The following is a 17,399-nucleotide window of genomic DNA, read 5'->3' as shown; positions in this document are numbered from 1 at the left end:
TTTTGCTGAGGATGTTTGCATCCATATTCAAAAATATATTGGTCTGCAGTCTTCTTGTGATATCTTTTTTCTGGTTATGGAATCAGAGTAATACTGGCGTCATAGAATGAGTCTGGAAGTATTCCATCCTTTCATATTATTTGTAAGTGTTTGTGAAGAACTGGTATTATTGTTTAAGTGGTTGGTAGAATGCAGCATTGATGCCATCTGAATCTGGCCTTTTTCTTTATGGGTGTGTGTTTTTTTTTTTAACTCAGTATTTTTACATAATATAAACCTATTTGGATTGCTTATTTCTACTTGAGTCAGTTTTGTCCTTTGTGTCTTTTTAGGACTTTGTCAGTCTCTAACTTACCTAATTTATTATAATAATATTCCTTTTTATTTTTTATTTATTTTTTAAGATTTTATTTATTCATTTGACAGAGAGAGAGAGAGAGCACAGCCAAGGGGAGCTGCAGGCAGAGTGAGATAGAGAAGCAGGCTTCCCACGGAATAGGGAGCCCAATGCGGGACTTTATCCCAGGACACTGAGATCATGACCTGAGCAGAAGGCTGATGCTTAAACGACTAAAGCAACCAGGTGCCCCAATAATATTCCTTTTTAAAAAATATTTATTTATTTATTTATTTATTTATTTATTTATTTATTGTAGAGGGAGACAGAGTGCACAGGATGGAGGGCGGGGGGAAAGAGAGAGAGAGTCTTAAGCAGATGCCATGCTGACCGTGAATCCTCATGCAGGGCTCAAACTCACAATCCTAAAATCACAATCTCAGCCGAAACTGAGAGTCCAACACTTAACCTACTGCGCCATCCAGGCGCCCCTGTAATAACATTCCTTAATAAAATCTGTAGTGGTGTCTCCTATTTCATTTCGAATTCTGGCAATTGAGTCTTCTTTTTTTTTTTCTCAGTCTCGTTAGAGATAATGACAATTCTGTTGATTTTTTCAAAGACCCAGCTTTTTGTTTCATTGATTTTCTCCATTGTTTTTCTATTCTCAATTTCATTAATACACTCTCTAATCTTTAAACTTTTTTTCCTTCTGCTTCCTTAAGATGTGGTATGCTCTTCTTTTTCCAGTGTCTTACTGGAAAAGTTAGCTTACTACATTACTACAGTTAGCTTACTACATTGAGATCTTACTCTTGTCTAATGTAGGCATATAGATCTATAAATTTCCATCTAAGTACTAATTTGGCAGCATCTCATAAATTTTGGTATATTGTATCTTTGTTTAATGTTTTCAGTATATTTTCTCATTTCCTTCCTAATTTCTTTTTTGACCCATCAATTATCTAGGTTGTTTAATTTCCACATATTTGTTAGCTCTTTAAATTTATCTCTGCTGTTGACTTACGATTTCATTCCATTATGGTCAAAGAACACATTTTGCATGATTTCTATCTTTAAATTGATTGAGGTTTATCTTGTGGTCTAGTGTATTATCTATCCTGAAGAATGTTCCATGTGCAGTTCAGAAGAACTTTATTTGCTGTTGTTGGGAGGCATGTTCTATAGATGCCTGTTAGGTCAAGTTGGTTTATAGTATTGTTCTAGCTGTATTTCTTTGTTGACCTTCTTCCCATTTTTCTATTCATATTGACAGTGGAGTATTGTGGGGCATCTGGGTGGCTTAGTCGGTTAAGCATCTGACTCTTGATTTTTACTGGTCATGATCTCAGGGTTGTGAGATTGTGCCCTGTGTCAGGCTCCATGCTCAGTGTGGAGTCTGCTTGTCCCTCTCCCTCTGTTCTTCCCCCCCCACCCCTGCTCTCTCTCGGATAAATAAATAAATAAAATCTTTCAAAAAAAAAAGTGGAGTATTGAAGTCTCCAACTATTACCATTGAAGTAGGCATTTTTTCCTTCTGTGTGTGTGTGTGTGTGTGCGTGTATGTGTGTATTCATAACTGAGTATCTTCCTCATGGACTGAACCTATCCTCATTACAAAATGCCCCTCCTTATCTCTAGTAACATTTTTAAAGATTTTTTTGTCTGATATTAATATAGCCTTTCCTGTTTTCTTGTGGTTGCTGTTTGTATGATATTTTCCATACTTTTACTTTAAATCTATTTGTATACTTTACAAGAGGCATTCAGTTTTTGCCTCTTGATATATGGAGGGCAAAGTAAAGAGATTTAGCAATCTAGTCACTCTCTATCTGACCTTGCTTTTTAGCCTTTTGTGTTGTTGCAGAACTGATAGTCTTATTTTGAATATCAGAAGCCTTAGGGAAGCTACACAAATTTAAAAAAATTCACAAATATTTGAAATTCCCATAGGGTAATATCCCAAAGGTTTTATAATTATAAACTCAAATATTATGAAGTACCTGTCTTCAGGCATTAAGCATATTCATCTCTTAAAAATACAGTGATTTATCTACTTTCCTAACATATTTGTTTGTCCACCAATTATGAATCATAAAGAATCTTGGCTATGGTGTTAAACTAGAAAACAATCTAGTACAGATTATTTTATATCTACAAACAAAACTAGAAAACCAGTTTCTTATTGTATCATTATGTAGCTATTATTTATAACTTGGCACATTCTCCCAAAGTATTTGAAATCCAGATATTACAGATTCTATTATATACTATGTCACTTATTTGAATCCTATTAGGAAAGACAGAATAAATGGAAATGTCCATTTTAATGTATATTTTATATGTACTTTTGTTATGAGGGAAAAGTTATATTTGTATTTTCCTAGAAAGCTTAGCGCATCATTCATGTCATAAAGTTGACTAATGAGTGAGCTCTAATTGTAGAGCTCTTTTAGTATTTGAGGAGCTAAGTCCCCAGTTTTCCAAATGGGAGCCAGAACCATCCTTATTAATTCTCACTTAGTTAACTGTATGTTGCATTGTAGAGTTAAGGTTGTAATGAGGTTTTTAAGAGTGTGGCTTGTTCATTGCTAATAAGATTTTAAAATTTTCTACAGAGACCTTGAACATTTTTAAAAAGACAAGTAGATTTTTTGGAAAAAAAAAATGAACAATACAAAATATGGGTTATTATTAATTATATGAATTAAGAATTTTCCTCTAAAATAAAATAAAATAAAAAATAAGTAAATTTTTAAATTTTTTTGTGTAAATCTTAGGTAGTTCTTTAGTATTGTTTGATGTAGGGAACAAAGGCAAAAGAAAAAATTAAATTTCCTTACAACTTAAAACCCACTGACAAGTCCTTGAGACAGGCAGAATGACTTCTTCTAGGAACTTAACTGCCTCGATGTTAATACTATGCTAAGGGCAAAAGGCAACTTTACATTAATATTAACCCAACCTCCAGGATCCTTTAAGTCTCCTTTAACATATAAATATTCCTTTGAAGGTTTCCTTTGTCTCTACCCCCCAAGATACATGTTAGCAATCATCCCCAAGCATATGGCCCACTGATAATACATCTGAAGGGTCTTATGACTTAAGGTTTTATTAGACAGTAATAAATGACCTTTTCCTAACAATAGCTAGCCCCCTCAAGGTCCTAAAAACCTTGCTTCCAAAATTCCTTACAGACTTTCACGTTCCTAACCCCCTCCCAACTTAAAAGTATATAATTGGTCACCCGGCACAACGTAAGTGCAGCCTTTCTGCCTACGGGTCTCGTCACCATGCTTTAATAAAACCACATTTTTGCACTGAAGACGTCTCAAGAATTCTTTTTTGACCATTTGCTCTAAACCCCAAGATTTCCACATCACTGTTACTATTATGCTGTGACTGCCACTGCATTTATTACATCTTTAGCTTTGGATTAGAAAACAATTATTCAAAGTGCAAAGTCAGAGGAAATTTGAGCGCTACAGAAGCATTTAAGAAGGAGAAATACTCTACAGAATAAAGGTGGAGTTAGTGACTTTTTTCCCAAGACAAAATTCTATTGCAGGAAAGATTATCAGCGAAAACGTTTCAATAATTCATGCAAACCTCACTAGAATCTCTCTTTAAATATTTTCCTTAGTTTCTAACCAGGTACAATGCTGGGGTACTTGATAGGATCTTAGAGTTACTTCAAAATTAAATGAAATGATAGCATATCCCCTGAGTTCTAGCCATACACATTTTATGAAATATTTATCTAGTGTTGACAGTTTGAGATGATCAAAGTCAATAGTGCTTTTTGGATCATATTTTTCTAGGGAAGTTGAAAACTGGTGGAGCAAGACAGAAGGAGGAGAAACCTTTTGTGCTCATTCCTAAATTTTTTTACCACAAAAAATTCTTCGGGGAGACTTTTTGTCTTGAAGAACAATACATTTTGTACAGTTTAATTGCTATCTCCACAAATAACAAAAAGCAAAAAAATTATAGTAACAGTTTTTATAAGCTAGACTTATGAGATTGACTTACAAATTAATATCTCTAGTTTATTGTGCTCTTATTAACTTAAGTTCAGAAATTTTGATTTAAAAACACTTCTGTAACTTAAAATGATGTAATAAATGTTTGAGAGTTTTTGTTCAGTTAGATAAATTTTTCCCACAGTGAGGGACTTTAGTAATGATTGAATTTTTCTTTCACATTTCTATTTTATAGATATTATCTGTATTATAGTGGTTTCTTTCAACATACATAATAGCTAATATTTGGAGATTTTCTACCTACTCTGTCAACAAGAAACTATGGTATCCAAGGACAGGTCTTTGTGCTTCCTATAATTTGAGAGTACAGGAACTTCAAACAAGAGTTTTATTTCTAGTTATATTTCCAGGATATATTTCTAGGGTTACTACCTATGTTTCTCTCTTCTTGCTGGGAGAGGAGCTTTATGTTCTGCCTCTGTGGACTTGACAGAAAAAGTATCTTCCAGGCCAAGTGCTGGTCAGAAAATGGCTTTCCTAAAAAAAAAAAAAAAAAAAAAAAACCTAAACTACAGAATCTCCCTTTCTCCAAGGTCTTTTCTTGTTTCTCCTTCAAAACTGCACCCCTGTACCCCATTCCTTTTCCTGTGCTTGGTAATAAAAATGGATTTCAATACTTTAAAATCCTTAAAATCCTTAAAAATAAAATTTTTCTTCAAAAGAAGAGAAAAACTGAAAACTTTATATTCTTTCCTGTACTAAAGAATGCAGGAAACTTCAGTAGGAGGGCATTTTGCAAAAATTAGATTGGCATAAAAAGCTTAATTTACTTTGTTGCCTTCCAGGACTTGGCAGAGATGGGACTTGGGGGGCATGTGACTACTAGGGAGGGAAATGGGTCATGCAGGGTCAATAATGGCAGTCAGATCTGGAGGGCCACTCTCAAGAGGAGTCTTTGCAGGGTCTGTGACTTTAGATGGTAAGAATAAGCAAATCCTAAATCAACAGTGAGCAACAGTATTGCCTGTCCAAATTAAATGAAAATAAAGTTCTTGAAACTTAAGTACCTCAAAAATACATTCTACAGTTTATTGATTGGTTTATTGCATTTATGGAAAATGCAAGTCATCTTTGACTTACTAACATTTCAGATGGTCATTATGTGCAGTTGTAGGTTATTTGCTTAATTTGGGGGGAGAATCAATTTTAACTGAGGACTAAACTATGTTAATGAAGAAAACACATACTTAAGACACTGTGTTTCCATCCTAGCTCAGGAGTGCGCTCCTGGGGGACACCAGTTTCTTCAGAGCCCTTACAGAAGTGTGCATTTTGACTCAATGCACCTCCAGCGTTCTCCCTTTCAAGACCTGATATGTGACCATTCCCTTTCTCCCGGATGGTATCGGTTTCTCATCTTTGACAGACCTGCTGAGATGCCAACCAAATGTGTTGAGGTATTTCAACTCACTAAGAACTACATGTGCATTTTCTTATGTATTTTTTCATATGAGGATTGAATCTTGTTACAACCAATTTATTTCTTACTCTGAAATATGATTTTACTTTTGTGTCTAGATTGAGTTAATACAAAGGAGTATGGCCATATTCCCTGTTCTAATAATAATAATAATAGTTAATGTTATGCTTATGCAGTCCAGCAAGGCTTTTTACCTACAGTATCTGATATAGTTTTTACAACAACTGTAGAATATAGTCTATCATCATTTCCATTAGAGAGCACAGAAGACACAGATTCTTATGCAAAAACACCCCTATTAGAGTTACCCAGCTGGCCAAACAGCCAAGTTTGGATCACAGGCCACCCATCTCCAGGGCTCCTGTACTTACCGTAAGTAACTTGCAAACAGTAAAATACTGTGTTTTCTAAGTGCTTCAAGTCCTTATAAGTCTTAAATATAGAAGGCTCCTTCTGTGTGAAGACTCTTCATTCTCCTTATTGTTACCCACATTTTGTGAATTACTCAGAAGCAGGAATTATTTTCCCTTTTAAACGTAATGTAAAAAAAACTCGGGAAAGATAGTCAAATTTTAAGAGTATTTAAGTTGTAACATTGTGGCTGTCTTATTTTTCCCTTTTTCTTTATTTGTTTGTCACTTTTGTGGCATTTTGTTTGCAAGAAACTAAAAAAATCAGAATTTAAAAGTAAAATTTGAGGAAATTACAGGAAATTCACTACATCCTTAAATATTTGTGCTCTTTGTCTTTGGCTGAACTAGTTATAATTGAATCTAGAATCTCACACAAATGTAAAGGTGAACTGATATCGCTGGGTCTGTGCCCCAGGGAGAAGAATTCCCTGCCTCCATTCTCATTCCCTACTTGAGCCAAGGCTTTAGAGGATCCACCTGGAGAATAGGTAGAATTTTTTTTTTTTTTACTCTACAGGATAATACAAGTCTGTGTAAATAAATGTTTATTTATGATTAAAGTAATTAATGTGCATTATAGAAAACTTAGAAAATAAAGGACTATTAATAGCATAACATTCATTCATCATCAACCCCCACAGTCATACTACCATGAACATTTTGCTATCATTATGTCTTTTTATATTGTTCTGTAAGGTTCATGCTACATGTCCAATTGTATAACATGCTTTTCTCAGGTAGTTACAGCATTAGTATTTTCCACTGCTGTTGAAAATTCTTTAATATTAATCTTGAAAATAATTTTCTGTCATATGTATATACCAAATTTATATAAACCTTTGCTGTGTGTGCATCTTTGGGCTTTTGCTATAAGTAATTCTGCAATTAGCAAATGTGTATATAAATCACTGTTATACTTTAGTGTATTTAGTAAGATTATTTTATAAGTAAAATTAGTGAAGCTTAATTAATGTCTTTTTGAAGATTTTATATAATTGTTTTTTAAAAATATAATGCTAATTTCTTATTTCAGGAGTAATAGATAAAAATACCTTTTCTAATACTGAATACTCTCATGTATTCATTAGGCATCTGTATTTCTTCTGTGAATTATGTGATTGTGTATTTTACCCATCTATGATCTTACAGTTCTTAAGTGGATAATATTATATCATTAAAATAAAATAAGAAATATAATAATGTGACAATAAATAATATACTAAATATGCTATTAACAAATATTTTTCTTCTTATTTAATTCTTATTAACTCTTATTTGCCTTATATTTTTTAAAATTATCATCTAAAAATAACTATCAATCTTTTCCCTTATGATTTCCATTGCTTTTAAGCATGGAAATAATCATAATACTGAGCATTATAATCTGGCTAACAATCTGAGTCATTGCTATGTAGAAATTATGTTATCTACCTAATTATGTTTATACCTCACCACAGCACATTGAGGTGGGTACTACAATCCATCTAGAACAAAAGGGAAGGATGTTGAGTGTCTTGCCTGAGGTCATGCATTTAGCAAGTGCCTGGGTCCTTCCTAAATCATATATAGTTTCTTCTTATTTTTCCTGGGTTAGTTTTCTATTTAATTTCATTTTCCATCTGGAAATGATTTTGATAATTGGCTTTAAATGAGGCTTTTCTTTTCCAAATTGCCAACCAATTATTTCAACATCAGATTTTCAACAGTCCTTTCCTTCTCCCCTGATTTTTGATGCCTCCTGAACTATACATTAACTTCTTTTTAAAAAATTATTTAAATTCAGTTTAGTTAACATATAGTGTATTATTCGTTTCAGGGGTAGAATTTAGTGATTCATCAGTTGCATATAACACTCAGTACTCATTACATCAAATGCCCTCCTTAATGCCCATTACCCAGTTACCCCATCCCCTCACCCACCTCTCCTCTAGTAATCTTACATATTCTATATCCAGTAATTTTAGAAAAAAATCTCCAAGGTGAGTTGATCTTTTTGCTCTGTATTAAGATGACTTCAGATTCACTTACCTTATCTTAGAATGTATCACTATGGTGGTAAGTTATCTGGTACTTAATTTCTCTTATTTACATTACAAAGGTAACAGAATAAATTTAAATGGAATAAGGTTATATTAATTATGAGCAATCAACCTTAAATTTAGTATTCTTTAAATTTAGTAACTATATAAAATTCCTTTTATAGTACAGGCACAAGTTATTAGAGTTTTTAAATGATAGTTTATTATTTGAAAGTTGTTTAGAAGAAAGTGCAAAGTTGACTTACCTATCGTGTGAAAATAAGTTGGATTTTCAACTTTCGTTTTCTCTGTTGCAAAAGGTGAATCACTGTGGAACACAGGCGCCCATATGGCTGTCTCTGAGAGACTCAGAGACACTGCCTTCACCTGGAGAGATCAAGCAACTGACAGCTTGTGCCACATGGAAGTTTTTGTTTAGTGCTACAAAAGACTGCTGCCTTTTTCAAATCCCAGTGTCTGTAAGAAACTGTGGAAATTTTTTTGTGTACTTACTGCAGCCCACTCAGGGATGTATGGGATATTGTGCACAAGGTAAGAAAACATGAGTAATATACATGAACTGTTAATCACAGAACTGTGTGTGTTGGTGTGTTGGGGCCATTCTCTGCATAGGTTGTGTTGAGATAATACAGATCTCAGGAAGAGTCTTGGTCTGCCACTGTTGCTAGAGTGAAGCTAAATTTCTGGTTTAAATTGGCCAAATCTGTTTAGGATTCTTCCCTCCCATTGAACATGATGATTGAGTGTGTTAAAAATTCATTGGTTTCCTCATGCCTCTTCACTCTTTTCAGTTAAGGGATGAAAGATGGTGAGTAAAAGATATCATGAAAATGTGTTTGATAGTATTTCATCTTTCATTCATTTATATGGATTGAATGTTTATCCTTTGTGAGGAATTATTTTAGGCCTTATGGTTATGGTAATGAACAAGACAAATGGGGTATCTTCCCTCATGGAACTCACATTCTAGTGGAGTGCCTCAGACAACATATAAAAAAACACTGGATATGACCCAAAGAATAAAATAAATATCCACGAGTCCCTACTATATCAAGGCATGATTAGAGAAATAAATTGGTGGAGGAAAGGAGACAAACCTGCCTTAAAGACTAATGCAAATATTTGTAACTACTATCCCACCTATAAGGTGGAGCCTAATTCCTTTTGTTTTGGTTGTGGGCTGTACTTAGTGACTTGCTTCCAAATAATATATACTATATATAAGTATTATATATAGAAAGGAAAATATAGTGATTTCATAGTGGAGAAAGCTAAGACACTATATTAATCAAGTGACCAAGGTTAATATCACCAGTGATAATGTATGCTGATATTGGGTACCTACTGATAACGTGCAATAAGATGCACTTCTCCTTTGTGGTATTCTTCCCTAAAAGCCATAACCCCAATATAATCATGAGAAAATTCATATAAATCCAAAGTGAGAATAATTCTACAAAATACCTGAAAAATAGTCTTCGAAAGTGTCAAAATCATGAAAAGCCATGAAAGAGTGCAAAAACTGTCACAGATTGGAAAGGACTAAGGAAACATGATGAATAATGCAATATGATGATATCCTGGATTGAATACTGGAACAGAAAAGAATGCTAGTGGAAAACTGGTAAAATCCAAATAGAGTTTTCAGTTTATTTAAGAATTGAATTCTAAGGTTAGTTTCTGAGTTTTAACAAATGTATCATGGTTTTGGGGCATCTGGGTGGCTCAGTCGGTTAAGCATCTGCCTTCAGCTCAGGTCATGATCCCAGGGTCCCGGGATCAAGCCCCGCATCGGGCTCCCTGCTCAGCGGGAGCCTGCTTCTCTCCTCCCGCTCATGCTCTCTTCTCGCTATCTCTGTCTGTCTCTCTCTCAAATAAATACATAAAATCTTAAAAAAAAAAAAAAGTATCATGGTTTTGTAATATGTGAACATTAGTGGGAGGGGTATTATTACAGGTAAATCTCCGTATTATTTTCATAATTTTTACGTGAGTCTAAAATTAATTTTAAATAAAATGTTTTATCATAAACCAAAAATAAAACTATTTTTGAAAGCAGTATGTGTTAGAAATTAGAGAAAACTGGTCAATGCAATAGGGATTGGCTGGCACAAGGATGCTGTCTTACAGAGAATACCTGAAGAAGGTTTCTCTCAATAGGTGATGAACTTGAGCTCAGCTCTGAATGAGAATGAGCCAGCCATGAAAACATATGGGGAAAGAACATTCCAGGTAGAAAGAACAACAAATGCCAGTGTCCTTAGATAGGCATGAAGATGGCCATTCAAGGAACTGAAGGAGGAACAACATGGCGGGAAGACTGGATGAGACTTGAGAGATGAAGTCAGAAGAGTAGGAAGGGGACAGAATCTGTAGGGTCTGTAGACCATGGTAAGAACTTAGATTTAGTTATACCTGCAGTATAAAATCTTACGGGATTTAAAGTAGGTGAATATGACCTAAGGATTGTATTTAAAGGGCCACTATTCCTGCAGTAAGACTCCATCTAGGAGGCTATGGAAAGATGGTGTTTGCTCAAAAGTTGGGGGAGGAGGAAATGGTTTAGACTAGTGGCAAAGGAAAGAGATTATTGAGTTGCAATGTCTTTTGGAAGCAGAGCTCGGGCATTGGATATGGGAGAAGATGGAAAGAAAGGAACCAAGGACAAGGCCTAGGTTATTTGCTTGAGCAATTGAGATAGGAAAGTAACACATCAGTTGGGGAGAAAGAGAAATGAAGTGTTGTATTTTGGCCTGTTCTGTAAGAGGGGACATGAGATAGACAGACATAAAATGCACACCAGATTCATGAGCCTGCCACTGATAATGGTGTTGACTAAGGATGCCGGGAATGGGGGCGCTTGTGGGTACCTCCCATAATACCCATCATGGAGCTCACAGTAGATAATTGAACTTAATGAGTTTTTGTTTGTTCATTTTCTCTGTACTCAATTATAATTGACTATGAACTCTTTAAAGACCATGTACCCTTTACATCAGGGTCTCGTGACCTTGTGTCCTGAACAAAGTAAGGACTCAACAAATGAATGTTTAATAGAAGTGTTTTTTTTTTTTTTTTTTAAGATTTCATCCACTCATTTGAGAGAGAGAGAGAGAGGAGTGGTGGGGAAGGGCAGAGGGAGAGAGAGAGAGAGATAAGGAGACTCCCTGCTTAGCAGGAAGCCCGATGCGAGGCTTGATCCCGGGACCTGGAGATCATGACCTGAGCCAAAGGCAGACACCCAAACGACTGAGCCATCCAGGTGCCCCTGGAAGTGTTTAATAGAACTAGTGACCAACTTCTCAGATACAAGGAGCTCAAAATAGAAAGAAACTACGTAATGATGATTTTTTTTACTTGGGCTGCATAGAGAAGAATGAAGCTGATAACTGAGGGATTTATTTTTGTTCGGGGGTCGGGGGGGCGTGGAGGGAGTGTGCTGATATGTGCCCAGATGATGGGAGGAAACCAACCTCCCCCTTCTATGTTATCTGGACCTCCATACGTAGGAGATTGAAAATGCTGGGAGATACTGCTGTAGATCAGTGTTCTTGAACTAGGCAAACACTTGATTCAGCTAACAATAATAATTGTATGAGTAACACCTATGAACATTTTCATCCTGAGGTTGTTAGGCTCTCCAGATTAAAAAAAAAAAAAAACCCAACTAACAGATACGGCGAAACAATGGCGAAGAGTATACGTGAAACCACAGATTGCAAACGAATGGTGTGAATGAGAAGATTAAAAGTCGCTGTAGCTGAGAATACCGCAGGTGAGGGAGGATGAAATTTATAATGGGGTGCCACCTTGAGAAAGCCTCTTCTGAGAGCAGGGCAATGACATTGAGAGTTTGAGGGTTAACAGCCCCGGGTCAGATAAAGAGTGTGGGCAAGAGCCTCCCAGACAGTAACAACAGCACGGGAGAGGCCTTAAGGCGATGAGTGTGGTGTGGCTCCCAAGACTGAAGCATCACAGAGACATTGGACCGCAGAGAGTGAGGGAGAGCCTAGCAAGACATGGATATAGAAAGGCAGCAGGGCCTGATATTTAGGGAGCTCTTCATTTTATTCTCTGTGCTTTGAGAAATCTTAGGAGAATTATCCTGAGAGCCTGAGCCAGTAAATCATCACATTCCTGACACAGCTGCTGGCCAGCTAACCCTGGCTGAAAGCAGTACGTTCAGTAAGGAAGGATAGCATCTGCTCAGCTAACAGAGCTAGTGTTATTCATTGGGAAGGAGAAAATCCAGAGAGATGCATCACTTTCGTTGAGTGGCCAAGATGAGAGATTTTGAAAAATGTTTTTCAAGGGTTTTTCAATATTCTTGTCATTAAAAATAGTTAATTTTTATTGCCAAGTATTTGTGGAAAACTGTGTAGGTGTTTCAGTGGGAAAAAACCCATTAATACACCTACATTATTTTAAGAAATATTGATTACTGTTAAAAATGAAAACAAAACTTTTATACCGGAGAATACCATCATCTGAAATAATTGTTTACATTGAATTTAAAAACTCAATACATAAAATTTGCATTTTTATGACATGCCCTTAAAACCTAAAAAAAATTTTCCTGTTGGTGCCATTTCCACCCGTTCAGTTTCTCAAGCTCAAATATTCAAAATTGTTTCTTTTATTCTCCATATTCAAGTCCTCCTACTGGTTTTAAATAAAGAGAATTTTTGGGAGAAGGTTGTTATTTTTTACTCTGTGTAAGTTATTAATCAGATAAACACATGAATTATCCTCTCTGATGTGCCAATAAAAACTTACCTTGAAATACTATTTAGACTTGAATTAGACTTCATGGAGAGCAAACAGAAATGAGTGTCTTAATCCATAAGTGTCTCTTTTTCTTGCTTACCAAGAATCTGAAGCAGATGTTCCCTGTTGATGCTGATTTGACCACTTTACAATGTCAGGCTGAGGTCTCTGTGAGTCTCCAGGCTTTTCCTTTTCCTTCACAATGATGAGATGAAGGTCCAGTTTTAGCCCTTTATGTGCATTTTAGACAGGCTAAAAGGGGAAGCCCTAAGGGTGAAAAGAGGGTGTGTGCTGACTGAAACTTACCCCCCCCTCCCTTAAGGAGCTTATTTGGAAGAAGTCTTATCACAGCTATTTCAGAAGAATTCTTTGGCTTATCTCTGTCTTCAGAGGCAGTCTGTGAAATGTACCTTTTTTTTTTTTTGAAATTAAGAAACTTGCTTTATTTTTTAAATTTTATTTTATTATGTTATGTTAATCACCATACATTACATCATTAGTTTTTGATGTAGTGTTGTATGATTCATTGTTTGCGTATAACACCAAGCGCTCCATGCAGAACGTGCCCTCTTTAATACCCATCACCAGGCTAACCCATCCCCTACCCCCTCCCCTCTAGAACCCTCAGTTTGTTTCTCAGAGTCCATAGTCTCTCATGGTTTGTCTCCCCCTCAATTTCCCCCCCTTTATTTTTCCCTTCCTACTATCTTCTTTTTTTTTTTTTAACATGTAATGTATTATTTGTTTCAGAGATACAGGTCTGTGATTCAACAGTCTTACACAATTCACAGTGCTCACCATGGCACATACCCTCCCCAGTGTCTTATCACCCAGTCAGCCCATCCCTCCCACCCCCCACCACTTGCTGGAGTGGTGGGAAATGTACTTTTTTACTTGGACATACTTCTGCTCCCAACTAATAGGCTATTGGATAGGCAACAGTGAGTCATATTTAGCTTAAAAATCATCAAAACAGCAAAAATTAAAGAAAAATATTTCCCATTTAATAATATATTCTCATGACTAAGTTTTGTTTTTTAGAATTTATATATAATTTTCACACAATTTATTTGCATTTTCTAGAAGCCAAATAAGAAACATTAATTCAAGATTATACTTATAATCAATGCCATTCAAACAAAAAGGTTTATATATGTTATTTATTAAGAAGAAATCACTTGGGGACGCCTGGGTGGCTCAGCAGTTAAGCGTCTGCCTTTGGCTCAGGTCATGATCCCAGGGTCCTGGGATCGAGACCTACATCAGCCTCCTTGCTCAGCAGGGAGTCTGCTTCTCCCTCTGCCTGCCACTCCCACTGCTTATGCTCTCTCTCTCTCTCTGACAAATAAAATCTTAAAAAATAAAGAATTCATTGGAAAAATATTTTTCACATTTTCCATATTTCTACTTAGCAAGGTAGTTAGATCCTTATGCTATATAGGAAGAGGCATTATATCAGTTGAAAGGAGGTTATGAGAAGTTAAGGGCAGATACCATATACCCTACAGGACCCGCTAAAATATATATGTGTGTGTGTGTATAATAGCTCATAGCCAGTAAAAGAGATAAGATGCACAAATTACACATTTTTTTTAAAGATCCAGAAAAGGGTGAAAAGTGCTAATAGGGCAAATAGGAAACAGCAACATGATAGATTTAAACCCTACAGTATCAATAATTATATTAAATATATATGATCTGGGATGCCTGGGTGGCTTAGTAGGTTAAGTGTCTGCCTTCGGCTCATTTCATGGTCCCAGGGTCCTAGGATTGAGTTCCGCTTTGGGCTCCTTGCTCAGCAGGGAGCCTGTTTCTCCCTCTGCCTGCCACTCCCCCTGCTTGTGCTCTCTTTCTCTGACAAATAAATAAATAAAATCTTAAAAAATATATAGGGTCTAAACACCCCAGTTGAAAGTCAGGAATTTTCAGATTGGATAATAAAAGCAACACCCAACTACAGGCTGCCCAGAAAAACCCATTTTAAATATAAAGAAAAATGAGGTTGAAAATATAAGGATAGAAAAAAGATCTACTTAAGTACCATAAATCATAAGAAATCTAGAGTGGCAATATTAATATTAGACAAAGTAAATTACTGAGCAAAGAATATTACCTAGAAATACAAGGGTCATTTTCTAAAGATAAAAGGGTCAACTGAAAAACAGGACAAAATAGTTCTAAAGACTTAAGTACCTAATAATGGAATTCAAAATACATGAAGTAAAACGTAGAGGACTTCAATAAGAAATAGACAAATATATAGTTCATGTTGGAGATTAACACCCATCAGTAGATAATTGAGCACAATAGAAACAAAAACAAAAAATGGAGACTAGAAAATCTCAACCAACTTGATCTAAATGACATTTAGAGAAGATTCCACAAATGATTAACAACCCTCATTCTTTACAAGTGCACAGCAAACATTTACCAAGATAGGTTACATTCTTGGCCCTAAATTAAGGAAATTAGAATATTAGAAAAAGTTTGATGTTAGTAAAAGAAAAACCCACTAAATATACTGTGAAAACAAGAAAGTTTACAAATAAAAAATCTCAGCTTATACATTAAGAAACTAGAAGGAGCAGGACAAATGAGACCCAAAGTAAGCAGAAAGGAAATAATAGAGTGAAAAGGAAACAATACACATAACAAAAAACTTAAGAAAATCAAAAGCTAGTTCTTTGAGAAATTCAGTAAAATTAATAATTCTCTAGCCAATTCAATCAGTACAAAAATAAGACAGAAATTTCCAATATCAGGAACAAGAGAAGTAATACAAATACAGACTCTACAGATATTAAAAGAATAAAGAATTATTATGAATAACTCCCAATACATTTGACAACTTAAATGGAGTAGACAAATTTCTTGAAATACACAGATAACTAGAGCTCACTGAAAAATTTCAGTGGCTCTATACTGATTAAACAAATAGTATTTCTAGTTAAAAATCTATCCTACAGACAAAACAGATGAAAAACCCTGGCCCAAATGGTTTGGGGATTCTTCCAAATAATAAAGGAGAAAATAAAAAATACCAATTTTACATAACTTTTCCAGAAAAATGAGTAGTAGGAACTACAAAACTTCTGTAGGACCCACATTACTCTGACACTAAAAGCAGATAAAGATATTACAAGAGAACTATGAAACAATATCCTCATGAATATAAATACAGATGATATCGTCTATTTAGAAATCCAATGGAACTCTACAAAAAAGCTACTGGAGCTTGCAAGCAGTGATACTGAAAAAAAAGATCAACATACAAAAGTCATTTGTATTTCTTTATATACTAGCAAAAATTTCATCTAAAAATAGTAATGATAGTACCAAGTATATAATAGGAATAAATGTGGAGAAAGATGTACAAAACCTATAAAGTGAGAATGGTAAAACTTTGCTAAGAGAAATTGGAAAACTTAAAATAATGGAGAGAGAAATCATGTTTATGGAACAAAGATTCAATGTTAAGAAATCAATTCTCAGAATAGTTTATAGCTCTAAAACAATCCTAATCAATACCTCAGCAAGCTTTTTTGTGGACATTGAAAAATTAATCCTAAAACTTACATGGAAATACAAAATACCTACAATACCCAAAACTATGTTGATAAGGAAAAGAATATTGGACAATTTATACCAACTTTTAGACTTATTCTAAAGTTACAGTGATCTACAGAGTGTTATATTTGCATCAAGTTAGACCTATAGATTGGTGGAAAAGAATAGAGAGTCCAGAAATAAATCAACACACATAGTTAACTGATCTCAACACAGGAACACAGTCAGTTGTTTAGGAAAAGGACAGTAGTTTCAACAAATTGGATTTCCATATGCAAATAAAATGATCAAAATACAAATAAAAAAGTAACTCACAATGAATACTAGTTTGAATTGCAAATAACAGAAAACAAGTAAAAATGTTTAAAAATGATGAACTGTAAAGATTTTAGGATCTGTCATTGAATCCGAGGAAGAGTTAAATAGGAAGCTCAGAAGGTAGGGCAATAGAGCGGCTCCCATGATGTTGGCAGTAGGAGTCTATAGACATTCCAGTAGAGCTTCTTCAGTGACCTGACTCAGCTTTCAACTCCTGTCTCTCAGTTCAAATTCTAAATTCTTCCAAGAAGTAATGTGATGAGCCGGTCTGTGTTTAGGTAGTTACGCTTGTTCCAATTAACTGAGTTTGGCATGGGGTTATAGTTATTACCATGACAGCTGTTGACTCATTTCTGTAATCCTGCACATGGTTAGAGGGGAGGCAAGTTCCAAGGAAGTGGTTCAAACCAACTGTTGTATAAATTTATGGAAATTATAGTTTCGTTATTTAATAATGTAGACTAAAATTTAGAAAACAAGATATGAAAGCTGTGG

General features: G+C 35.0%; 1 protein-coding gene across 1 annotated transcript in view; it reads left to right on the top strand.

The window, feature by feature from the left end:
- The window catches only part of VWDE (von Willebrand factor D and EGF domains), an 80,192-nt gene that overhangs the window by 4,161 nt on the left and 58,632 nt on the right, over positions 1-17,399 (top strand). The window contains exons 2-3 of the mRNA XM_021689538.1: positions 5,593-5,777; positions 8,552-8,783. Coding sequence (XP_021545213.1) covers positions 5,593-5,777; positions 8,552-8,783 — 417 coding nt within the window. The remainder of the gene's footprint in view (positions 1-5,592; positions 5,778-8,551; positions 8,784-17,399) is intronic.

This window comes from Neomonachus schauinslandi, chromosome 12, assembly GCF_002201575.2.
Source record: "Neomonachus schauinslandi chromosome 12, ASM220157v2, whole genome shotgun sequence".
Taxonomy (NCBI): domain Eukaryota; kingdom Metazoa; phylum Chordata; class Mammalia; order Carnivora; family Phocidae; genus Neomonachus; species Neomonachus schauinslandi.
The sequence above is the reverse complement of the archived record's forward strand: the minus strand, read 5'-3'. Positions and strand labels throughout refer to the sequence as shown.